Source organism: Polyodon spathula, unplaced genomic scaffold (genome assembly GCF_017654505.1).
Source record: "Polyodon spathula isolate WHYD16114869_AA unplaced genomic scaffold, ASM1765450v1 scaffolds_731, whole genome shotgun sequence".
NCBI classification, from domain to species: Eukaryota; Metazoa; Chordata; class Actinopteri; order Acipenseriformes; family Polyodontidae; genus Polyodon; species Polyodon spathula.
The window spans coordinates 81,259-107,767 of record NW_024472220.1 but is presented as its reverse complement, the minus strand read 5'-3'; the positions used below and the strand labels follow the sequence as shown (position 1 = coordinate 107,767).

At 42.3% G+C, this 26,509-nt stretch overlaps 1 protein-coding gene across 5 annotated transcripts; it reads right to left on the bottom strand.

Annotated features, from left to right (window-relative positions):
• Positions 1 to 1,186: 1,186 nt before the first annotated feature.
• Positions 1,187 to 23,379, bottom strand: trim37 (tripartite motif containing 37). 5 transcript variants are annotated; one of them, XM_041240929.1, is made up of 26 exons: positions 23,076 to 23,379; positions 21,685 to 21,778; positions 20,690 to 20,791; positions 19,614 to 19,654; positions 17,764 to 17,880; positions 17,154 to 17,241; positions 16,547 to 16,669; positions 15,929 to 16,052; positions 15,395 to 15,462; positions 14,400 to 14,524; positions 12,495 to 12,545; positions 12,136 to 12,217; positions 11,732 to 11,808; positions 11,143 to 11,322; positions 10,772 to 10,886; positions 10,072 to 10,266; positions 9,509 to 9,645; positions 7,511 to 7,593; positions 7,227 to 7,418; positions 6,541 to 6,825; positions 6,203 to 6,373; positions 5,613 to 5,799; positions 5,241 to 5,350; positions 4,691 to 4,858; positions 4,514 to 4,568; positions 1,187 to 3,947 (listed from the first exon to the last, which is right to left on the bottom strand). In XM_041240929.1, the coding sequence occupies exons 2-26, from the start codon at positions 21,703 to 21,705 to the stop codon at positions 3,944 to 3,946; spliced, it is 2,901 nt and encodes a 966-aa protein (XP_041096863.1). In that variant the 5' UTR covers positions 21,706 to 21,778; positions 23,076 to 23,379; the 3' UTR covers positions 1,187 to 3,943. The 5 variants fall into 5 exon arrangements, with proteins under 5 accessions (XP_041096863.1, XP_041096867.1, XP_041096865.1 ...); XM_041240933.1 differs by having other exon boundaries at positions 4,691 to 4,834; XM_041240931.1 differs by having other exon boundaries at positions 6,203 to 6,367.
• Positions 23,380 to 26,509: the final 3,130 nt, after the last annotated feature.

Here is a 26,509-nt window from a genome sequence, read left to right as displayed (position 1 = left end):
AAAACCACACTGAAACCATCAGCAAAATTCAGAGGCAGGATAATTAATGGCAAGCTCTCTGAATATGCCAGAATATTGCAAATCACTCAGTTCCACCTTCTACACCCACTGTTTTGTACGGAGGTATGGTCTCATGATCCCACAGAGGCACAGTTATTGGAATGCAAGTTGCTTGCGATTGTTAATAGGAGTCTGAATAGGTACAATAAATACTGCTATGCCTTCTGACTTTGATCAGACTAATTTGGATCAGGGCTTTTTTGTAGGGAAGAAAAAAAAAATTGATACTAAAATGACTTAAATTAATACACACAAATAAGAAGCCTACAGAACAATCCTGCTGCTACCCCTGTAAATGCACATACCAGTGACAGCTGGTTTCTTTCTTCTCTCTAAAACAGGGCATTCGAACACAGTATAGACAGGTTACAAGCAGGCTGTTCAGATAACATTCTGTTTGATACATTTGTATTTATTAAAAAAATACATTTCCTTCCTTAAAAATAAAATACAAAAAAAATAAAAAATTCCAAAATGCATTCATAATAAATCCTAACTCTCCATACTAAAGGCACACTGTGTTCAAATCAGCTCTCAAATAGATAACACTGCAGCTGGCAATTATAAACAGTATGTGAGTCACTGATCCACCAAAACAAAGCACTTCTATCGGAATGCAGACAAGCATATTATCATCTTGTAGATGACTCACCGAGCAGTGATTCAGGTTTCAATGGCACAGAGAGACACAAAGACAGATTATGAGGAACGGGCAATAACAGAGAAAGCAGTGCTGTCAAAGTAATGAGCCCCAATGGGCTGAACCGCAGACAACATGCAAGGAATTTGAGTTTCCCACAGGCTTCTTAATCTTCATAAACACCCCTGGTGAGGCAGCCATTACAAGTTTGAATTTTAAAGCAAAACCTCTTAATTAATTCTCCCAAGAAAATGTACATTGCGCTCCAAGCATTTGCTCTGATAGGAATGTGCTGACCTACCAGCTTTCACCTATGTAATTAGATCATGTGTCAAGGGAAACAAATTTAAATTTAAACGCTATATTAAAAAAAAAAAAAAAAAAAAAAATCTTTAAACAGAAGCAGTATTAGTTATTTATTGGGCATGAACTATCCATCGATTTGTGAAACTATTAAAACATGAAGATTGACAAATGGGTTTGTAATAATATAAATGATATGCTTTGATGCGATTGTTTGTATTTGTTATGTATTATTATGTATTTATTTTTCAGTGAAAGAACGTTGCCCTCCCAAAACCAGGACCACCTGGTGCAGCAGTGTTCCAGCAGGTAGCATTATGGGACAAGACGTTAGAGGAGCTGTGAAATGTTCTACACCGTTTAAAAAGAATAAGTGTAGAACAGAAAAAAAAAAAAAAAACATATTTTGTCTTTGCAGAATTTGATGGAGCCTACTGTAAATACCGCGTGCATTTGGGAAGAAAAAAATAGTAAAAAATGCAGAGAAACTTGGCAGGTTCTACACAAGTCCTTTATAAACCTGGGGTTCAGCAGTTACAAAAACTGAAAGAACGTCAAGAAAAATCCGAATTCCACAAAGCAGCAGGAATAGCTGGCAAGGATGCAACAAACTAAAACACCTGTACACCAGGAGCTGGATTCAGCTTATAGAAAAAGATATTTCAATAATTCCAAGTATTGCTTATTATAGTTGTACTCTTCGTATGTTACTTAATTTGTTAGTAAATGTGTTCCTTTTCAGTGCAGTTTGGAACATTTCCATAAAGTATGTTATACATGTGTTGAGGTGAGAGGGAACCTTTTGTGTATCTTGAAGAATTTCCTGAAGCAGTCAAGCTGCAAGGCTGGATCCACCCTGTTAATCACCAATTGATTGATTGTGTTCTCTGTTAAATAAAACCAAAATCCTACAAGTTATTGTTCTTTTTTGTGTGTGTTTTGTGCGACGGGGAGGGGGAAAGTAGATTTCTCTAGCATTTTGTCCCTTGGACAAGAAGTTTTTTTCAGAAAATGCACCCCCCCCCCCAGCACTCTGGAATGATCAAACTTTTAAAAGCAACAACTGACAGTTCATAGAACTCGCTCCTTTCCATGCCATTTCTTACCATGCCATCACAAAAACAGTGCAAAATATAATTAAGACATGGTCAGTTGATAAAGGATGCAATGATGGACATCAAAATCACCCTAACGAAAACTAAGATAGGAATAAATCACTACAGATTTATAGCTATTAAGGAAGGTTTCAGAAAGTACAACATTACAGATACATTTGCAGAAGACCATCGTGAGATAAACATTTTAATTTATTTTGTTCATTTATTACTCTGTTAGTTATTACTAGAAGTGCAGCTTTAACAGCCTTCTGGACATTTAAATCAAAATCTAAAACACTGACAATTGCTTCACCGTGTCCAATACAATTACACAGGTACAGAATGGGAATACCAGACCGGGCACAGGAGTCCAAATACATATTTAGGGCACATGTACAGCTCAGCATCACAAGAGATTGCAGCTCCCACAGCTTTAGAGTTGAACAAGCAGCCATGCATTTACCTTCAGTTCAGGCACAATCTAGAACAGCAAAAAAGAGAAGCGTGGCCTCGCTGAACATCCAATAGCAAGAAGTGGAGGCCAAGTGCATCCCTGATTCATAGGACCATAGTACTATACACACACACACAACATTCATTTTACACAATAGCACTGTACAAAACTGCCACTCCTTCACTGTTCTTCAGCAAGAACAAAACAGAATGAATGTATGTTTACAGTATAGGCGATTGGTCTGTTCATTATTTGGAATGTGTGTTTTTTTGTGGTTAATTCTCTGTTATATACTCTAAAATTAAAAGCCCCTCTCAGACAATTAAAATGCAGTTCAAATATTCCAGTACATATCTTGCTCACTCCCCTATGTGATGTCAATCCACCGGCAGAACTACACAAAAACAGGCACTTGAAGAAAAACAGTGAAGATGTAACAACTCAATATGATAGTGGGGGCTGTAACTCGCATTGACAGGAATGCACACATGTACACAATGTTAGATGTGCAGAGAATGGGGGAGGAGTTCTTGCTCTCAAAAGAAGATGTAAGAGTGGCAAGCCTGAAAACTCAGGTGCCCCAAAGTAATAGATGCAAACCCTGTGTGGATCAAAGCAGTCCTCAAAACACAGAAGTGGCATCGCGCTTCTCTGCTGGAGCTCCTGGAGTGACCCTGTACAATGCTTTGCATCCCACATAACAGATGTGACAACTGTCACTCCATAACTCTCCAGCTGGCCTGACTCATCATGGTTTGGTAGAGATTAAGACAGATACTGTAGGCCAGTGGAAAAAGTCAGTCTACTGAATTGCCAGCCTAGCTATTGGAAGTCATTGTGGGTTGATTTGCAAGTTTGAGGATTTGGAGCCTGACTGTTGGAATCAGGAGGAGGGTTAAGCACACAAAACTATAAAAAGAAGCCAAAGGTCCCTGGATATATCCACTTCTTACTTTCTGCAAACAAAGCTTCTTGCGGTTCAAAAAGTTAAGTGTTGTAAGCAGCTGTTCAATAAATTAATAAATTAAATCTCTATATTCGAAACAAAAATACAAAAGGAGAGACAGACTTACATACATAAAAAAATAACCAAGTAAAACACAAGAGCAGCTTTTTCAGTCAGCGGAGCTCAAAACATCCAATTAGACTGAATACTCGACACAAACCAGACAGCAGCTCATACTCCTATTAGTCCAGGTTCTTTGAAAAAGAAAACATATCTTCAAATTGTCTAGGGAATGAAAGTACAAAATAAGAACCATATCCCAGGCTGGCCAGTCAGTGCTGTGATGGGGGAGTCAGCGATTTTGGAGGGGCGAGGGGGGTTACTTAACGCAGCTCCTGTCCCCCGTTCCTGGTCAAGCTCTTAGGCCGCTCTCTCAAGGTCGCTTATCTGTAAACAGCAAGACTCCCAAGGATTAGCTAAAGACACACATCTATTGCTTTGAATCTGAAGACAAGATGTTGACAGAGCAGCTGTGGATAATTACAATAGCACACTGGAGGAAAGAAACAGCCTCATGCTAGTGCACTGTCCTGTTTTCATGCTAACTCTTTCAGCACTTTAGAGAAAGACCAGCCTAAGAAAACTACTGAATTCAGTGAGATATGCTTAAACACGGACACAGCTCTAGACACAGACCTTGTTATTAGTTTCTAGATTTTAGTTTAAAGTGAATTTATCTTTCCTCCATCACTCAAGCAGTTTTGTGTTTTGAGTGGAGTCATCTTTCCTGGACCTGTATACAGGTCTGCAATGTCGAAAGAGACCAGTAAATAAAGTATGCTACATTTAGTTCCCATAGTGCACGTCCCACATATAAAGTCTATGGTGCGGATCAGCCATTTGCGCTTTACAAAACAACCTATTGGGCTCAGCTGCAAACATATAGCCTATCAAAGTGACAACCTTTCTGAAAGTGTTTCAGTGAAAGAAAACTAAAATGAGTAAAAAATCACCTCTCTGTCGTGTCCCCCGCAGTAAAACTCAGATCTTCAGAGCTCAACTGGTCCCCTTGGAAAAACAAGGAAACAGAAAGAGAAGATTACTACCAGCTAGCTAGCATTCGTGAGGTGCAGTGTGTAGCGGTGTCACTGACCAAACAGGAGAGCTGGACACACCAGCGTGTTGCTCACCTGTGACAGACAAGCGATTGTCATGTCTGCACTCCCCAGCCTCCAGGTCGCAGCTCTCCTCCTCATTCTCACTGTCGCACTCAATCTCACTGTCACTGCTCATCCCCGGCAGGAGGTGGATCACTTGCTTCTGGCACAGCAGCCCTGTCCAAGCACAATGGCAGTGTGCTGTAAATCACCACCAACAAGAATTCGCTTATTGCAGCTGCTGAAGTCTCGGAGGAGGAGGAGGAGAAAAACCTAGCGGTAGTCTTCCTGGAGACTGTGCATGAACTGGAGTCCAGGCTCTTCCTACCCTTTGGGTCCCCCCGTAATTCAGCTTATTTCAACCTTTCCCAGGATGTTCAAGTATTTTGGAATAAGCCCACATTTTATCTAAAATTAGCTAATACAATCACATTAGCATAACAAAAACAAAAAAACCCACTCAATGGTTATTACATTTTTCATTAAAACATTTGCAGACTTGTTCATAGGTTGACAAACTGCAATCAGGATTTACAAGACAGCCTTGCAAATAAAGCAACTAGGAGAAACTGTCAATCTTTACCTTCCTCCTGTCTTGATGACGTCCCTTCAGACTGAGCTAGCAGCGACTCCCGGATCTCACTGCTTCCCTCGACGTCACAGTCCAGAGTCCCATCTGTCAGGAGCCCGGACCTGGAGGGAACACAAGCAGATGAACAATGCCCGAATTCAAATCACAGCTGGGGCGCAGACTGCATTTATATCACCCCAAGTACTCTAGGGTGTGCATTGCTGTTTGCACTCCCCCCTCCCAAACAGAAACTTTTAAAATATGCTGAATTGTGAGACCTGTAATGGGAGGGTTGAGATCAAACTAATACTAAGCCCAGGTCTCTGGGATATGAAGGCAAGAGAGGCTTGCGAATGAGACAGCTTGTTATGATCCTCTCCTTACCCGGTCGTAGCGGCCCGGCGGTTCTTGTCCAGCGAGACGACCCCGTTGAGGCTCGAGATCCTGAACAGGTCAGTGTTGGCGGCTGCGTAGGCCTGGTCCTCATGTTTGGAGCAGCAGGGTTGATCAGAAGAGCTCCCATTTCCAAGCGACGGCGGGGAGCTGTGTGCGCTACGGGGCTTCAAGGGACCTACAGGAGCAGTGAACACAGGGTCAGTCTCCAAGAAACAGTGTCCCCAGCTCTCCTATCAGGAGCCCACACTGTAACATAGCCTCCAGCCCTCCTTCAACTTGCACCTTTCTTTACCTTCTAATAACAATGTCTAAGGCTGCATTTCTTTCAGTTACCACTGATTTCTGTGAGTTTGTTGTATGATAAATGTTGAGAAAAATGATCCATTTTGAATGTGATGACGAAATTGTTTCCTTTAATAAATATGTTTAACTGTGAAATATCTATTTTTAGACCACGATGTGCGTGAAAATAATACAGCCCAGACAATGTCCCATCAACATTATAAAAGATAAAGAGTTGGTGATTAATCTTCAGCAGTGCCAGTTTGTTTCTCAGAAGACAGGAGAGGGTAACTTGCCTTCGGAGACAGCCAGGCAGTCCCCTGGGCGGGCTCTTCCCTCATTGGCAGGGACACAGTCCCCCTTCCCCCGGGTCTCCTTGTCCACGCTGTCCACAGCCCTGCGCAGAAACAGGCTGCCTGCCGCTCCAGCACACTCCAGCTTCGGGGACGCTGCCTTCCTACCTGTAGCTGGACAAACAGCAGGGTTACAACTGTATTCTTAAAGGGACTCCTCGCTCAGACACTGGGCTTGCCCATCCTCGTCATAAGGGAAACACTGGGGTTTTATAGGAAATATTGGGTTTTTCAATAACTATTAAAGGATATCTCTCCCTAAATAGCAAGTCTGAGCTCACCACTCCTGCTATGTCTGTTGGCTGCAGCCCCCTTGCCCAGCAGCTCCAGGTCGCTCAGTTTCCTGCAGGGCGCTTCAGTGTCTGTGGGAGGCCCTTGCTCTACCAGACTCCCGGAGGCCCCAGCTCTCGGCTCCCCTCGCGCCTCCAGCTGGCTCTTCACATCCGACATCTTACTGCGAACCTCCGCCATCTGGGCCTTCAACCGGATCAGGACCCCGGAGTCTGGGGCTGACCGCCGCACTGCCTGAGGCCGCCGCTCACGCTCTTTGCGAGAGTGCGCTGCTGCTGCAGGGAGACAGGGATGCAGTCAGAGAGGACACAACAGAAGTACTGTGTAGGGATATGGCAAGGCTAGTTTGTAAAGCACCTTGGGGCTTTTTAAAAACCTGCACAGACACACAGAGGGTCAATCAATCATGGAACTAGCACACAGTACTTGAAAGACTAAAAATATTTGTATAAAAACAGACTGTTTATCAGATATTCGCCACATACAATCCAAAACATAACCCAAATAAGTTTAGTGAACATAAGGGTCCCCATTTTGACACACAAACAAGACTACATTTATTATAAATGGGCAGGTTCAAAAAAAAAAAAAAAAAGAATGCAATACCAAATGCGTGTGGCTGTGCATAAGGGAGAGTATTGTTTGTCAGAATGGGACAGAGGTGTGTGGGAGATACCTGTGGTGTGCAGCAGGGAGGAGGGTGGCCTGGGCTGCAGGCCCCACAGAGACTCCACGCTGCTCCGGTCCTTGAGGTCCAGCAGTTGGATAAGGATGACCGGGTCGATCTCCAGCAGGCTGCTACTGGTGGCCGAGACCAGGCCTGCCCCTCCTCGCCTCAGAGAGCGCAGACTGGGGTTCGTGGAGCCACCTGGGGGAAAAGCAGAGAAGGGAGCGTCACCAACACATCCCACTCTGCACAGACTGCTCCCTCAGCCAGCCCAGCCCATTTCTATGCTTCACCTGCTGCTCCGGCCACATCTTCCAGCAATTCCCCCTCTTCCAGTTCCAAGTTACCACTGTACTCCACATCATTCTCTCCAGACCTGCAACACACCAATAAAAACATTACTTCATTACTAAGTAACACCACACCCCAATTGCTTAATGGAAAAGTGGGAGATTGATCTTAATTTTTCTATACCAATGGTCAAGAAAAAAAAAATAAAAAATGAAAGGATGAACCTCCAGAACACTCCAAGGCATGATGACATTGACTCAAAACATCTTACTCACAGCTGAAAGAGATCAGAGATCACAGGGACTGGCTCTGTGCTTACATTGCTAGTCCAGTGATGAATAAAAGCTTACAAAAAACTAACTTCGGGATTGCTTATAATTAGTTCGCTTCACAATCTACAAGTTAAAAAATCTTATATTTTCTTGCACCGTAACCTATATGGTTTAAAAAGGACCTTTTAAATGGGACCTCAAGGTCAAACTATCTTAGGTCACACAACTCTCTCCTCCTACCTCTTCCAGGATGAGCCATAGTTACACAACAGTGACACAAATAAAAGGTTTATGAAGTCGAAACACACGCCATCCCTACAAAGCAACGAGTCTGTAAAAACCCTGCAATCCTGCAAGATGCAGGGCAGTGCTGTGATAGAAGATGTCTGCATGGGCCTAAATTTAAATCCCAATCCGAACCCGACCAAACAAAATCCGAACCCAACCCGAGACACCTTTGAAATATTTGCATACCCGACCATCTCCACAAATATATTCCTAACATACGCTATTGCAACCAAGTACCTTCAGTGTATATTCCTGGTTTACAGATAAAACTTAAATAAATAAAGAAACAAAAACCACTCTCAATCATACCTCATTTACTTCCTTTCCTATAAGCCAACAGGCTTCTTCAAAACTCTGTTACCATAAATAGCCACATAGATGATGATCTTGCAAATTCGAACACTCGTTTTGGACAAGCCTATATCACATCAAACCGCTAAATTACCATTCAACAACTATGGCTTCTAAAACAGCTACAGGTCAGTACATCACTTTTCAGTGTGCCACTGCAGAGATGAATTTCCTGTCTTTTTGCTGTTATATTCCAGTAATATTTTGCAGGATTTGCATTGTACAAAGCCACATGGATTTTTATTATCGCCGAATACAACAATGTCGTCATTTTTCCAAACAGTGGATTCAGACGTACCCTTTCCAACACCAGAGCGCTCCATGATATAAACAGAGTTTCACGTTTGCCTATGACAGCACATTACCAGTGCGAGAAAGAAAGAAAACTAACAGTGAATTAAAGAGCAGTGTTTCAATACTGTATATTTAGTCATTCTTTACATTTAAACAAATGCATATAGTTTACTACAGGACAAATAGGTTTTGTATCATTAACTGGAACAAAACAGTTTGTGGCATTATCTAAAAAAGGCATGAATTGTTGACTGATGAGAGCCATCAATTAGGCGTTGCACTTGGTGTTGTTTGTGTGCATTTGTACAAGACTGACTATATTAGAATTTGGTGACGTTGGTGCTTTGCAGCTGAACTGTATACTGTTAAGACTGCCCCCGCAGCATTTGTTGACAGGCTGCACAAAACATCAGTTTTTCGGCCAAGATGATTATTGGTTGTTAGTTGCGCTGGAAATTAATTATATCCTGTGGTTACTTCGTAAAGCCCAGCGATGCAGCACTTAACAGGCTGCACAAAACGAATAAGAAGGTTTGTGGGATGACATTAATTAAGAGAGGTAATTTCTCAAAGAACTTATGGTGCATGGCGAGTGGTTTTTCAAAAATCATGAAGCAGGAAAGGAGTTTTAAGAAGTACTTATACTTACTTAAAATTAAAAACATCATAATCCACTCACTGATAACACTAACCCCAGCCAAGCCCAAACCATAATATACAAACTACACCTGACCCGACTCAAGCCCGACACTTCTTGTCGAGTAGCAAGGCTCTAATTAGGAGGGTGTGACTCACATGGTCTCCTCGTCAATGTCGTTCTCCTCAGTGTTACTGGTGGCAGTGGAGCTCCCTGAAGTGCTGCTCCCGTCCAGAGGATTCACCTCCTCATCCCCCGTAAGACAGTCAACCTCAAGGTCCCCATCCGACAGCTCCTGTGGGGGACACAGTGTTACACAGGTCTAAACAGCCAGCAATGCTGTGACACACACATAGGGAGGACTGTAGGTCACACAGTCTGGTATAACCTGGAACAGATCCATCTACAGGAACCCTAACATTAACAGACAATTCTTCATGCTGGAGACGTGGTGCAGCAGACAGCTTTATCCAGGATCTATCACAATTTGGTACTGTAGTAAGGTTTGTAAACTCTGGTCAAAGGTTTTCTTTCACATTAACTAGATATTTAATATTAACATCCTTATTTCTCCCCAACCTGTCAATACCAAAATACATCCTGGTTAAAGAACTGCCTGAGCTCACTGCCCTGCAGTTAGGATTTAGAACAGTACCAGAATACAGAACAGGATATGGATCTGCAGTATATCTCCCCAGTCACAGCGATCAGAGTTACTCACATTGGAGTCATCTTGCCGTGTCTTCTCCTCTTCCTCTTCCTCCTTCCCTTCTCCCACTCCAGCCTGGGCAGCCCCCTCAGTCACCCCTCCCTTCCAATGCTGGGGGTCTCTCTCAGAGGCAGAGTGGCCCGATCTGCGGTTAGACGGTGAAGCGCTGCGGGACTTTTGTCTGCGAAACAGTTCGATCGCCAGCCTCTGCAACAAAACCACCAACCTTAGCAACTTACTATTCATTAGTGCCTAGAGTGTGTGAGGAGAAGTTGTTATACTAGTTAGGAAGCCTTATCTTCAAGGATATAGGTTGCATCCAACTAGTGCTTTGGTTTTTCCCTGCGTGAAGGCTCTGTTTATCAAAAAAGTGTCAGATACAGGAAAGTTCCACTTCTGCTTTTGACATCGCAGTATAAGTAAATGGCAGCGATATTCCACCTAATACAATAAGGGATAATTATATGGTCAGGGAAGAGGACGAGGCAAGAACAGAACTTCTGAGACCACTGAAGCAAAATGACAAGTTATGAATAAATGGCAAATTATTTGTGACCCTGGGCTGCTTCAAATGAAACAATTAGACAGGGGAGGCCACTTGTTGTACAGTAGATTACTTATAGAGCTAACGAACAATACAATGTAGCATCAACCTATAAAACTAGTAGTAAACATCTTCCAAATGCAATGGAGTTTCTCACTCTGTACCCACCTCCTTGAGGTTGTTGATCTGCTGGATGTAGCTGGTCTGTGCTGCCTCCAGCTGGCTGATGTACCAGTACTGATCTCGGCATTTCTGGAAGAAGGTGGGCGACCGCACCTGGTACCTGACAGGGGCACACAGTTCAATTTACATGGGTTACAGTCAGATACCCAAGGTCAGAGAAATGACCTGGGACTTGCTCCAGTACATGGTTAAAGGGTTCAGGGAGAACACTTAGTGTTGATGGAGACGACCCTGGTTGTAGCTTGGGTACCAGAATCCCATACACAAGCACAAACCAACGCAGTGCAAAACATTCCATTCAAATGGGACTTTTAATACGGCTTCTATGGAAACCAGGCAGAGTTCTCGCTGCCTACCTGAGGACGAGGGTGTCCGTCTGCATGTTCAGGTATCCTTCGCTGGCCAGCAGGTCCAGTCTGAAGAAGCGGTTGTAGCCCCAGCACTCTCCCACCTCAAAGTCCGAGGCAAACTCCCGGATGATGTTTTTAGTCGGGTCGCTGGAGGCCTGGTGCACCATCTCCACTCGATACTCGTACCTTCAAAAGAACAACAGAAAGCTGCGACTCACAGCAGACACTGGTCCACACAAACAACACCATTCCACAGGTACACGGACCACAGCGTGTGTGTTTCTGTCTATGCAAGTCTTCACGTGAGAAATGGCTATTTGTGAAGGCAGAGAAACTTGTGTAGCCAAAGCAGGCCATTTTCTTCTTCCACTCCCTAGAAAGTACAAACACAGCCTCTGTGACAAAGTGTACTGCAATTTCATCCCTAACTGTTCAACGGTGGTACTATACGCAGGAATAATAAAAGAAACTCCTTTGACTTCTAGATTTGACTAGCAGTCTTTAATGTCATTTTATAATACAGCCTTTAGTACTTCAGATTCAATACAGCCTACATAGTCACAGACAGGAGTCACACTACACCCCTCATGCATACTTTGAAGTCTCAGGAAGCCCAGCCGACAGTTCCAGGAAGACAGAGAGGTAGTTCCCCCGCACCACTCCATTCCCGTCCTATTAGAGGAGGAAATGAAAAGGTCAGCCATACAGAGGATCACTTTGACATTTAAGAATACAGTTGAGTTTCTGGCAAGGACAGTCCTATTATACCAATTATGCAGTAATATGGTTATTAAGTTTCATACCCTTGCAAGAATCTTTTAGGAAAGTTCTGAAATCATTCAAAAAGTCTGCAATTTGGAGAGTAGCAAGCAACCATTTCACAAACAAGGATTAGTGGTGTGACTGTGCAATTTAAGTGGTACCTTCACTTCATGGAGTAGAGGGAAGCATCAATGTACCAACATTAAACAAAGTCAGATTTAGAGATTGAAAACTTACCGGATAAACCTTTAGTCTCCAGCAGAGCCCGGATATCTGCAGCGGTGGGCTGTAGACTGGGTCAGCCCTCTGCCTCAGTGTACTAGCTCAGAAAGATAAAACAAGATCACTACAAGAGATCTGAAGGTTAGCAGCCTTTCTGTACATTCAGTTACTTTAATAAGGGAGCAGCTACATTTAATTCAATTCACTGTATGTGGAAAAATATGTTGAAATAAATGTCCATGACAGAAAACATGTAGATGATCTTAAGAACCCGCCCCCTAGGGGTGCAGAAATACATGCAATACATAATTGGTTTCTTTATTTGTCTCCCACAAGAAAGACAAATAAATAAAATAAATGAATACAAATCTCACCTGAAATTTGCCAAAACAAAAGTGCTCGAGTCATAGCCCGGAACCAATTCACTGAAAAGGAAGCGGAGAAATGAAAAATAAACTCAGTCTTTAAAAACGTGGATTCACAGATTTGCCGGTCCAAGATTAGTACTAATCCGGATCTGCTTTGAGAGGACAAGGAAAAGAACTGCATTCATACCCTGATCAAAGACACTGTACCACCAGCACAAATAATGCAACAGACTGCACTGTGAAGCATTTTATGGTTGACATTTTCAGGAAAAAGAAAAGCTCTTTAAAATCAATCAATTCCTTCTTTAGATATTACCTTTAACTCTCCATACCACTGCCATACACAAACCGCAGCAATTATGCAATAAATAACCCTAAAATGTTAGGCTTGGAAGCCAAAGCAGGAGGTCAAGCTCATTAAAATGAAGACATCCTATTGCACTGTTCAGCTCGCTCTCTGTAGGGATGGAATTTGTACAGCTGGGCGCGTTGCTTGGCTTCGAGCCGCATCTCAAGTCTTCTCTCTCTTACTCCTGTTGACTGTGCCTAGACAGTTACAGGTTTTTACTGCTGTAATTATTCCCTGTCTGGCTCATTATGTCTGACTTGTCTCGGTGCTTCTGTCTGTGTTTGTTGTGTTTCTTTACTTCCCAAACAAAACCTCTGGGTGCAGCTTTCACAGAAACAATGTTCCGGGTGGCACATCTGTCACTTCATACAAAACCTAAAACTACTTGTCAGATATGTGGAAGTGCGCTGTCTGAATAAGCCACTAAAAGAGAAAACAGAAAAAAAAAAGGACAAAAAGATGACATACCACCATACGGGCTGCTGATCTGTTCAAATGGAGGATCATTTGCTACTTAATACATGACAGAAGACTGCATGCCTTTGCGTGAAAGCCTGTAATTACCTTCTTTTTCGATTTCCGTAGCAGACTGGCGTTAAAGTGAATAGCCCTGGTGGCACAGGCGCGGTTTATAGTCCAGCAACACACAGAGCTCTAGGCAGTGTCTGGAGATCTACGTGACACGAGACACAGCTGTGTGGCAGGGCTTTCATACTGAATTCCCAGAGCTTTCATTCACAACAAGGTCTATGGTCGTGAGCCGCTGCGGGCTGCAGAAGGACAGGAATATCTTTCATATAACACATTCATTTGTGTAACACTGTGCTCCCTTTCATGCTTTTGACTCAAATTCAACAGGACAAGAAGCTCCAGTGCTGTAAACACACATTGCTAAAATTTCTCAAAAAGACCAAAAAAATAAAAATTCAGCTAGAAATGGATGTTTGAGCACAATAGCAAAGCTTCTCTGGGGGTATAATGCAACTGAGAAGTCGGCAAGACATATTAGTAGTTGAAACAGCAGCAGCAGTGGATTGACAAGGACATCCAAGTAACCTTCATGGTGGATAACTGTGTGGGATGCAAGCATACTACGAACACAAGTACAAATACAATATCCATAATACTATCTACAGTCTGGCTTCCCACACAACAAAATCACCTCAACCTGCTTACCTTTAGCCAGCACTACATCTACATGGATGCACAAACACATGTCCCACTGCAGCATTGCTGACCAGGTTAAAGAATGCCAGGTGACAAAAGCGTTCAGTGTTTGTCAAAAAACTGCATTCTGGTTAATGTTATCTTTACAAGAATGGTTTGAGACTAGCAATGCCTAAACTATGCAATGCAACAATACTTTGAGGTAGTTTCATTGCAGAATTACTCTTTGACAATACATGTGCTTTTCAGTAGAGGGTAGAGGACCGTCATTCTGGACAGGGTTTGTTAAAGTGCAAGCTCTCTGGGGCACCCTCTCAATGAGGGCTGCGCCACTCCAATGCCACTTCTGCAGGATGCTGTACACTCAGCGCGTGACGAAGCTTGCGATTTCATACCTGGTGAAGTCTGGGGGCACAGGAGTCGTGACGAAGGAGGCCATGGGCTTGCGGTGCACCTGCTGGAACATCAGGAGGATCTCAGGACTCTTGGAGATCAGCTCGCTCTTACTGCAGGACCGCAGCTGTGGGGGAGAGGCAAGGACACACAACGCTGTCACTCTTTGCTGAACTCAGGCTACACGCACTTTGTACTCAAAATCTGGTGCTTTGGATATAAGATCGTACAGCACATGGTTTTGCCTTTTCCAGTTTAGTGCAATATTTAATTGGTTTGGGTAAATGAGTGTCCAGTGCACACAATCTCACGTCCTTTTGCCCATGAAGATGAAATTAAAACTGCACAAATGAAGTCACCGAACACTGTAAAGCTAAACTTTACAGCACTCTTCTGAAACACAGAGGATACCCCATGGAAAATTCTCAGCCTCTCCATAACACATCAGATTACTCCACACAAGACTCCAAGTGAAGTGAATATTCATCTGCTTTTATAATGTCACTTGTCACTCACACTGAAACTTCCACATAAATTCTTTAAACAGTTCCCATCACAAACCAAAAGGACAAAGCAGATAATCCTGAAAAAAAAATTAACTTGTGTGTGCGTGTGTGGGATGGAAACAGAATACCAAAATATTTCACTTGTGATGAATAGGCCACTTGGGGCTTTGGCCCAAGAATTATTCCGGACTCAGTATTTTTGGCAACCTCTACTTTCGTTAATACCCTTTCTATTTCATTTGCTGCTCCGCCACGATTTCCCAAGTCAGTTGCCCTAATTTCTCAGAAGACACAATAGTCTAATTCTCCATTTGCGCCAGGACAAACTGTCCTACGAGTTTATACCTGTAATGCATCAAAACGCAACAAATTAAAAGAAAGTTCCACATCATGTTGCGCTTTGGATAAATTGCCACAACTGTTTGACACACATTTTACTAAGGAGGGTTTGAAGGATCAGCAATGACTTTTGTGACAACCCCCAGTAGTACCTGATGCTCCACTTCCTGTAGCAGTGACTCCAGCAGCTCAGTTTCCTGTGTCAGGGATGTCTTCTGCCCTGTGTTGGAACAAAGACACAGTGTTACAGTAAAGAATCAGAGCTCTTCAGAAAAACTGATCAAACATGTGGGTACAAAAATCTGGGACAACAAGTCCAGCTTTCTCATTACTAATAATTAAGTTGCGAACCATAATCTTATTTTGTGTCTTGCAATTTCCTGCACGTTCTTTAAACGTCTCAAAGATCATCCCTTGAGGAAACATTATACCTGGAGTGGACAGCAAAGAGCCACACAACCCCTTCTAACTCCTGTAATCCTGCAATAGACTTAACAACGAAAAAGCAACAACGTCCCAAACTTAGAGCCACTGTAATCCAGCATCTGCTGCTTCCTCCTGAGCCCAGCAGTGCACAGCCCATTATCAACACCACTTACAGGTTTAATGTAGTACTTAATGCAACAGCAGGCATGCAGCTTGGGGACGACTTGCTACACAAGTGCCCCCTCCCCGCCTCTACATACCCATGAGAGTGATGAGCTTGTTCTTCAGCTGGTTGTCGAGCCGAGCGATCATCATTTCCACAGCATTCCGGATCTCCCTCACGCGCTCATCCTTTGCCCCGCGCACAGCCTCCACGTTGCGCTCCTGAAGACACACAGGCAGAGCAGAGTGTAAGGGAGGGCACAGCAGGGCTAACGTTACCCCCAGCTAATGCTGCTTTAAAAAAGCCCCCAGTTATCATAACCTTTAATTATATACGGAATTATGTTTATGAAGTCTCTTAATCTGGTTCGTTTCGTAAGTGCAGGACAAAGTGCAGTGACGAAAGTAGATGAATGCTGCCCTACATGTTTTTTTGCGATGTTAAGATATAGCACTTTGAGCTGAAAGTGTTAAATCTATTTTCCACCATCTTGCTTTACTGAAATTTTAAGGTATTAGTGCCCTCTGCTGGCCAACAGCAGCAGTTTTAACATTTAACCCACTTCAAATCCTTCTACCCTGCTTCTTGGTAGTTTTGGTACCTTGCTGCTCTCTTTGTTGTACACATTAACGCTTCAGAAGTCTTTCTGAATCCATTAACTGGGGAGGTGAACCACAATCGTGAAGATGCAACTAAAATAACGTGCTGTTCTCACCACTTCCTGCACCAAGCTGATGAGCTCCATGAGCCGGCGCCGCAGCTTGGCCACCTCCTCGTTGACCTTGGTGACGTGCTGCTCATAGATCTCCGCAAGGGGTTTGAAGGTGTGCCCGCCATGCTGAAACAAAGAGGTCTAGAGGATTAATGAGAGCAAAGCAGGGTGACAAAGTAACAGCAGGTCTCTACGAACTAGTGCCGAGAACCTCCTGAATTTGGTAAACTATATATATATATATATATATATATATATATATATATATATATATATATATATATATATATATATATATATATATATATATATATATATATATATATATATATATATATAGACTGTGTTAGTAGTACATCATTATTCAACAAGCAGTCCCCAAGATATAGCCTGCAATAATAACACAAGGAGGAAGGGCATAATATGACTTGCATTCACAGTATGAGGAATAACTTATATGATATACAGGCGACTGGTTCCTTAAAACACATAGCAGATTAGTCCATCCAATCACAATTTAGAAATCGTTACTTCTGCGCAGTGTGGGCACAGTCTGGAACTGGAATGGTGCTCAAAGAGTTCCTGTGTCTGAAGCCCACAGGACACTTACCATCCCTCCCCACAGAGCACACTGGTGGCAGATACACTTCTTGCAGGTCCAACAGAACACACTGAGCTTCTCATGATGATTCTCACACCTGCAGCAAAAACATTCCATCAGAACCGAACTCGGGCCCGCCCATCTACAGCAAGGAGGAAGCAATCCAGAGATAACCCTTCTATTGCTTTGGCACTTTGTTGCTTATTTTCTATGAAATGGTTTGTTATATCAGAGACAAAAATCAACAAATAAAAGCCTTCATCTGGGTTAAAACAATGAAGACGACACATTTATCAGCTTGACTACATTTCTGACAAAGAAAATAGCCATTCGGTTATAGATTCATGTTTAAAGTCAAACATATAAAATAATAAGCCACAACACTCCAATATCTTTCACCACCGTCGCATAGGGGGTTGCCATGCTGTTCAGGGATAACCTAAAGATGGTAAAAAAAAGCCCCTGAGTGGAGAGAGAAGTGGAGAGCAGGGGGAGAATGCAAGGTTTAAGAGTGGTTAGCAGGGGGAAAAAAGAGAAAGGCTGGGTGCGATCATGAAGCGATCCTGATCAGTGAAGCTGTGAGTGAGAGGAGGATGCACAGAGGCGCAGGTGCACTTACTTGTCCTTGTCGTTCTCTTCGTGTTTGGAGAGGTTGCACAGCTGCAGCGTGTCAAGTTGCTGGGTCACTTCCTCAGCCCAGCGGCAGTTCACCAGCTCCCGCAGCTGGAGGGGTGCCCTAGAGAGAGGCGTCACATTGTCAATTCTGCACACCCAGGATCAGCAGACCAGCCCCACAACTGCAGCACTATGCAATACCGTGTCTTACGAGTATCAGAGTTATACACGTCTCTAAGACTTACTCTTACTTATTTACAGTCTTTCTTAAATATTTGACTAAAGTCCAAATTCGAAACAGTTTACTGAATTTATTTTGAAAAAAATACAGTAAACATTACAAAAATATATTTTGGCTACCAGATGACCTACATGCATGTAGAAAAGTATGACAAATAAGTTTTATTCAAACCAGATGTGGTTAGTTTAGCCTTTGGGCACTGTGTAAAAAGTAGATAACTGTGACCTACATCTTTGCTATTGCAGCTTACTGTAGGTTCACTCTCAGACTAGGTTTCAGTTTGGCTGGACTCTAGGCACAGGGAGTTCTTAATTCACTGGCTTCACTTTTATAACTGTATTGAACTCTGGTCTATTTGATTATCAATTATACTTATTCTGGAATAACCAAATATCCATTCTAAAAGGTCATTTCACACCAAGTGTGTCGCATAAAACAGAAGGCATCTGAAACAGAAATGTTCCTATTTCTTTGTGCACGTCTTGCTAAATGTATTTATTTAGCCAATATATATTAGCCTATCTATATCCCAATTATATATATATATATATTTTACACACACGTGAATATATAAAATGTCAATAACAATATATAAAACACCAGCATGGCAAAACTGTTTTTACTACTGTGTTCAAAATGAAACAGTATATATTTTTTCTTCAATAATAACAGCAACGAGATGTTTAAATTGTGAATGGTTGTTTAAGTAACCTAGCACTGCCCCTTTAAAAAAAATAAAAAGCAGACAGTTGAAAGGTCACAGCACACAGGTAGGCACCCCTACAGTGTCCAAGAAACAGGGATCAGAAAGATCAGAAAAAAAGGCTAGAAAACAGATAAACCTCTCGTTTACAGGAAATAAGATGTTGAACGGCAGTCTGAAGCATTGTGTTTAGCACTGTTTAATTTTGGAGAAAGCGATAAGATGGTTTCAAGAAATAAAATGTAAGTATTAACTAATATTGTTTGAAGATCCAAACCCACTTTTTTGTTTAAAAAATAAATAAGCAAGCGCTGTGTGTATATGAAGATCACAACCGGGAGTTCCAGTAACATACGATCTGTGTTTATAATTTCAACAGCTGATTAGCAGGTAGAAAGCAAGTGCTCAAACCGGTTTATAATCCATTATAAAAGACAGTCGTCATTGTTGTGCGTGTGTGTCTGTGTCAAATGGGGAGGCACGTCACTTTCAACAGTGAAGAGCTACAGTAAAGAAGGACTGCTCTACATTCTTTGTGCGGCAAAGACTCACGTTTTTATTTTCATTTTTCTGTAAGACACAGATCTTCATTAAGTAGTTTTCATGAGATACTATTTATGTTACAATACTTTGTGCTAAGACACAAATATAATTCTATACTTTAAGGAAAATGTTGAGTTTAGCGACAGGGTTTCAGATTGATCGACATCTTTGGTATGAAAACAATTGATGGCGTCAAAATTCGCCGGATGCTGACGATTTGACGCGACGTGCTTGGGGTGAAAAGACCTTAAGACTCTTGTCTCCTGCAGTATCCTTCAACAGTGAAGCTTATCCCGTAACCCCAGGCTCTAATACGCGGTTAGAAGCCAGCAATGTAAAAATTCACTGCATACTGCAAACCTCTTACCGACAATGTGGGCATTGTGCTCTCTGCTCTGTCAGCCAGCGCTGTTGAGTGGGGGGGAAAAAACACAATGGTTATCATTAGTAAAGCTGAGCGATAAATGGAATGCACACTGAAAGAACAGCACATTTTTGACTAACCCATATGACTTTCGTATAACAGAGGCCTCTCAGCTATGCTCATTAATTGACTAACTAAACAGACTAATATTTAGGGGTAATATTTAGAAACAGCCAGGTTTACATTAAGTTGCTATAAAAACCATTTTATTTACTTTATAATTATTTTTGAGTTGCTACTATTGAAATTGTGTTTGAAAAATCAGAAGGTCAGCAACTGTCCTGTTAAGGCTGCCATGTTTCAATCGGTTTTGTAAACTATTAATATAAATCAATACCTTTATATTGGACATTAAATATTCTACATTTGCTTTAGTACTGAGCAGTACGTGACACTTCTTACTGTAGGAAAACAAATCAGATACATAATTAACTTGCACACACTGAAGAAGAGCATTAACACAAAGCATGATCTTAAGCACACCCTGACAGCCGCTTTCACTTTTATCAAACATTCCACAAATCTACTAACTTAGCACACCAAAAACAAAAAGAATCTTATTTTGACAATAAATTGCAATGCTATTAGTGATCAGAGGTTGGTTATATATCGTCACTTGAAACAGCATCTCTTAATTAAACTTAGCCTACCTATTTCTTATATGCTGACACTATACAGCAAAGCAATTTACACTCCACAGGAACGTCTCGGAATATTCACTTGGCAGGGAGGCAGGTCATGCAAATATTGCAATACACCCAATCCACACAAAAAAAACAAAAGCTAGGCTATTTAATAAAAAGCCGCTGCCTTCGAGTCAAGGCGACAGCCTCAATTCCTATACTCAATACAGGAGAGCAGACTGCTCCGATTGCAGCTTTCCAACAGCCTCAGACCTGGGGCGGCTGCTGGCAGTATTCTGAGGCGTGCTCACTAACTGGAGCGAAGCATAGGTTCGCTTTCCAGCCACATTCCACATAGGCACGAGTGCAGGATTCATTGCAAATCTTGGTACTTACCCGAATGCAACTAAAGCAGCAGAGTTTGGAGCAGTGAGGGCATAGCCGTGCATCTCTCAGCTTTTCCATGCAGATGAAACACCGGAAGACTTCCGCTATACTCTGGAGCAGGAGAAATAGAGCTGTCACACTCCGAGGTGAAATGGAGATCACAGTTTGGGCACATAACTAGAAGAGCATGAACTGATCCTTGAATACCATTTCTATTGTGCATTGATCAAAAGTCAACCTAAAATCTTTTGACAGCACAAATCCACCAACATCGGCTATAAACATTCTGCCAAGATACTTTTCACTCTGTTCCCATGATGATGAAAAAGGATATCTATACAAAAGAAACTTTACAATGAACATACAAATCCCAAGAAAATCAAATTTCAAACAGGGCAGAAAATAGAGAAGAGAAAAAAATGTAATCCCCTAATTATTTAGAAGAAAGCTGCTGTGGATCAAGAATGATGCAAGCCTTGGCTAAATAAAAGCATGCAACATTGTGAAGCTATATATTTTTAAAAACATATTCGAAAAAAAGTGTAATAATTGTAAATGGTAGAGTACCACCTGTCTAGAAAAACCCTATAACTCAATGGGAATTGCATTTTATATAATTTACCAAAAATGCATAAACGTTCTGCTCTTTTTCACTTCTATTTTGTATTAACACTCAGGGCTGTGATACAAGAGGAGACATCTCATCTGCTAATCTCTGAAGGCATGCACACGTGCTTATAGCAGTCAGTGGTCAAGAGTCCTGGGAGAAACATCCCTAGAGAATTTTGTATTAACATCAGGGCTGTGATACAAGAGGAGACATCTCATCTGCTAATCTCTGAAGGCATGCACACGTGCTTATAGCAGTCAGTGGTCAAGAGTCCTGGGAGAAACATCCCTAGAGAATTGGACATAACCACGAAGATGAAACACCTGATGCAAAGAGACCTGCAGCTGTAGGGAAAAAAAAAAAAAAAGGTAGAGAAGTGCAGGGTCTGCCCTACCTCAACGCTTTGTTCATCCATTTCAGACAGTTAAAGATCCTGGGAAATCCCTTGTAATCCAGACAGTGCGATCAGGCCAGCAGTGGGGCCAGTCCTGCAAGGAAACAGAAAGAGCATCAATGCACTTCTAAAGAACGGGCTTCTAAAAGAAATCACTGAAACTGGTACCTTCAAGTTCACAAAGACAACACAAAAAGAACTAACTAAAACGCCATACAAAAAAAGTGTTGCTTCGCGATAGTGTTGTGTTTTGGGTTGACTGTATGAGATTCAACTATAAAGAAATAATTGCAAGGGGCATCCCAGAGTGCTTTTAATAAGAACTGCTAGTAATAATTCTCCAGCCAGGGGACACAGTGGAGGGGATGCTCCTATGCCCAGATGTCTGGACGCAGGTCACACAGTTCAGAACGGCTTCTCCTACCGTGATGAAACGTGCCAAGGACATTCAGGTTATTGTGTGTATCATAGTCTCTGGGTATATGCAGGCTGTAATATTTTTACATCTAGATGTGATGAACCTTGCCAAGGGCATCCTTTAGCACAGAGCATTAAGATTATCAGAGTGTGGGGGTAAATCTAGACTGTTGTCTGACTTTCATGAATCTATAATTCAAATCTGATAGAATGTATTAGGCCATCATTTTGCACATGCTATGGAGTGCATTATAATCTGGGTGTGTACAGAGTGTGTCTCTGAACCTCTGTACCAAGTCCCACTCAACACATCAGGACACTGGCCTGCCTCACCTTCCCCAAATCAAAGCGTTTGGAAAAGAATGTAATTTAGTAATTGCTGGAAACTAATTCCACTCAAAAACGAATAGAAAAGAACTGCCATGGTGAAAAATACTCTTCCTATAAAAAAAATGAAATGCACCTGCATTAAACTGACATAAAACGAGAAGAGGGGCTGAGAAGACAGACTAGCACAGTTTACATGCACAGCACATGTGCACTGCCACAGCAGCGCGTCTCATTTCGCTGGATTTCTGTATTCCAGGCTGTGGAGTAGTAGTTTACTGGTCTCTATTCTAAACACAGTGGCATCCCCATGGCTTCTCATATTGGGGTCGCACATGCAGTATTACCGTCGTTTGTTTAAATGTTAATCATGCGGGAGCAGGTGGCGGTGTTACTGTACGATCAGTGAAGGATTAACACAGACACAGGCTGCCATAATAAAACAACGCTGATGCACCGCGGGACTTGTCATACGAAAAACACACACACACACACACACACACACACACACACACACACACACACACACACACACACACACACACACACACCACAGTAAATGCACTTTACTTAAAACGCTGACGGCACGTCGGCTGCTGCAAGAAACTGCCGAGCTAAACCATCTACATCAATGAAGTCATACTCACGTCAAATCGCAGTGGCTCTTCAGTGTGTGTCTATGGAGGTCTGCTGCAGGCACCCGGGTGGGTAGACGTAGTTCTGCAGAGGTAAGGGCGGAGCAGGCGACTACAGCAACCCGCCGCTCGCAGACTGATGTAAGGCCCCGTCCCTCACGTAAACAGAGGCGCTTATAAATAGGGAGTTTGATACAAAAGTCTACTGTATTTACGCCTTCATCAACCCCTCCATACCTCCCTTCTCTCTGATTAATCTACAAGTTTCAGCCGCTTGTCACCAAGGGAGACCGTCCCTAAGCAAGCCTCTCGCGAGGTTTACGAGAAGGCGCTTATTTATTATTAACCAATGGTGAACAAAGGCAATTGGGCGGAGGCGGGACATCACTTCGAAATGGACCAATCCGATTACCAGTTCTGCGTTACCAGGAGAGACGAGTGTCTCCATGCTGTGCGCTTGCAGTCGCGTCACAGCATGGCAGTGCTTCACATTGACCGCTGTAATGTTGTTAAGTAGGCTGCTTGTGAGCTGTACCAGTGCTTATTCTCCTTTGAAAACCATAACTTTTATAAGTAGGCATGGAAATATTTACGAATTAGATGCCATCACTGTTACAATGTCATTCTTATTGCAGTGTGTAACCAAACGTATCAGAGTCCCACATGCTCAGAGAGTTGAACAAGAACTAGTTATGATTCACTCTTATTAAAACCATGGCTCCATATCAACACTTACTTTTCCCACTCGCCCTTTTTTCTACAATGGAATAGTCCTAGGCAAAATATACAGTAAAATCTTATTCTGTAATACACCTAAAGTAATTGGATCTGGGGTATTCAGAATACAACACAGTTAGGATATTCACATTAGCAGTGCAATACTGTTAGCATGACCTCACCAGTCTGGAAATCTAACCTCCGTAACACATTAAGCTATGAAGTGTGCTGTACTGTGCTGTATTGGTCAGTGATAGAGAGCTGCTGAGCGCATTGTCTCAGTGGCAGTGGAGAGTTGCACAGCGAGGCTGGTCACTAGACTCCTGATAACAGGGGTATTATCCATTCTGAGGTTTGGATAATCATGTTTTATTGTATATTGCCTGTATGAGAGTGCTGGTGGACTGAAAACCACGACCTCTAGCCTGGACACTGGAATATCAAATTTAAAAAACTCAATTCTGGGACTGCCCAAACCTTCCCATCTCTATCACTTGTTGAACAAGCTAACTGAAAAAGTGGAAATCTCCTCCATGGAAAGTGCCCCATATTCTAAATTCAGAACACCTTGGGAGAGAGAGACTGAAGAGAGAAGACAGTGAATTGCTTTAATGAGATCTGGAAACCCTTAATGAATGAAGCTGTGAATAAACCCTCTGATGAATGTGAGATAATTGAAGATCTCTATACAGGACAATTCCACTGAGAGGAAAGTCTTTCAGGACTATCCTGTCCCCATTTCAGGGGATTGTGTACTATATATATATATATATATATATATATATATATATATATATATATATATATATATATATATTCCTTTGTAAAGAGTACAGGGCTTATAAGACTATCTATAAAAGTTGCATCTCCCTGTTGTAAGTCAGTTTCAATCACTATGAGAAACAGACAACAGTTGGCAGGCCTTGGTAGTGTAAGGCTAATGAAGGGTTAAATTATTGGAATCAATTAAGGAAACTTGTTATATTATGCTTTGTTGTGTGTGCTGCTTCACACAGAAACACATACAGAATTCAATTTCCTTACAGTAGGCCTTGCAGTGCAATCACATTGAACCTAGCACCCCCTGGTGGCCCTGCACTGGTGTGGCTGTTTGTTTTAATGCTTGGTCCATATCCCTGTCTGTTCTGTATCTATACATACTGGGACATAGCAGAGGGTAAAACACCAGGGCAAACTGACGGGTAAAAATGCAGAAATCAATGAACCAGAGAGTATAGGGCAGGCTAGTTTAATCAGACCAGCAGTGCTGAATCTGAAATGAGGCTGGGGTCAGAGTGAGGTCAATCTACAAACTGCACCCACAATGCTGTTCTTCAGACATGTGCCTTGCTGCTATACAAGGATGATCCAGGTAGCTTCTTCTGTTGTTTACATTTGTATTATTTTTATTTTCTTGATTGTAACACAGATGATCACTGATTTTCTTTTCTTTTAAATTTCGAGTGTCTGTTTTACCCATTTCTCTCCCTGATTTGAATGACACATTCAGAAGGATTGAACATCAGCGTGCGTTCCTGTTGCCAAGCCAACTGTCTCCAGTCACGTCTTTGGTAGGCCTGACCAGCAGGGGCCACTAAACTCCACAGGAGGCATTTCTGCAGTTGATTTTCCAGAGAGCACTGATATCGAAGAACATGATGCTATTTTGAAACGTTGATTTCCTTAAACTGCACATGAGAAATCCTTTACATATACATGCCTTTATTAAAATGGATTTTAGGGTTACAATATAATGGTCATTGCTAAATGTAATAATCTTGAAATCCACTAAATGAGTTTATTCTTGGTTCAGGTGGTAAAGAATTAAAAACTTTATTAATAAACATTATACAAGGATTACAATATATTTTTGAAGAACAAAAACAAACAAACAAAAAAAACGAGATGTCTGGATTCATGCTCCTTCTCTTAATTAAGTACACTAGACTGCCATCTGCTGGATACAGAATATAACAACAAGGACATTCAAAAAGAAAACAATGGCCATTGTTTAGTTTACTGTAAAAAAGTTTAAATGGCCCAAGGCTTGAACTCTTTCAGACTTAAGCAACATTACAGAGAGACCACCCTGGGATACCTTAATTGCAATAAAAATAAGCATACATAAAAATGCCAATATATCTTGAGAGAATGATGTCATGATACCAATGTATAAAAACAGATATATGAGAAATAATGAAGATGCCCCAAGCCTCTCCTTGCTCATTAGTAAAGCCTGTTTATGCAGTGGAGTCCAGGGTCGTCTGGCTACTCCAGTCTGTGTCCGGTTCAGTTTGAAAAGGAGCGGTCTAGTGTGGAGTGTCTGAGAGGGGCTGGTGTGAGGGGTTGACAGCGTGAAGGAGAGAAAGGTGCGAGTGATTAGAAGTGATTGGGTCTGCAGTGACTGTGATAGAGTGGGCAGTGTGGATAGAGGTATCAGGGAGAGAGGGGGGAGAGAGACTGGGGGAGTCTGGGAGGGGGTGGGCAGTGTCAATAGAGGTATCAGGGAGAGAGGGGGGAGAGAGACTGGGGGAGTCTGGGAGGGGGTGGGCAGTGTCAATAGAGGTATCAGGGAGAGAGGGGGGAGAGATACTGGGGGAGTCTGGGAGGGGGTGGGCAGTGTGGATAGAGGTATCAGGGAGAGAGGGGGGAGAGATACTGGGGGAGTCTGGGAGGGGGTGGGCAGTGTCAATAGAGGTATCAGGGAGAGAGGGGGGAGAGATACTGGG

Coding starts and splice junctions, on each gene's coding strand:
- trim37 (XM_041240929.1), bottom strand. CDS start 21,705: ATGGATGAACAAAGCGTTGAG. Junction 14,525..15,394: donor TACAGGAAGTGGAGCATCAG/GTACTACTGGGG, acceptor TCTCCCCCACAG/CTGCGGTCCTGCAGTAAGAG. Junction 10,267..10,771: donor AGATCAACAACCTCAAGGAG/GTGGGTACAGAG, acceptor GTTTTGTTGCAG/AGGCTGGCGATCGAACTGTT.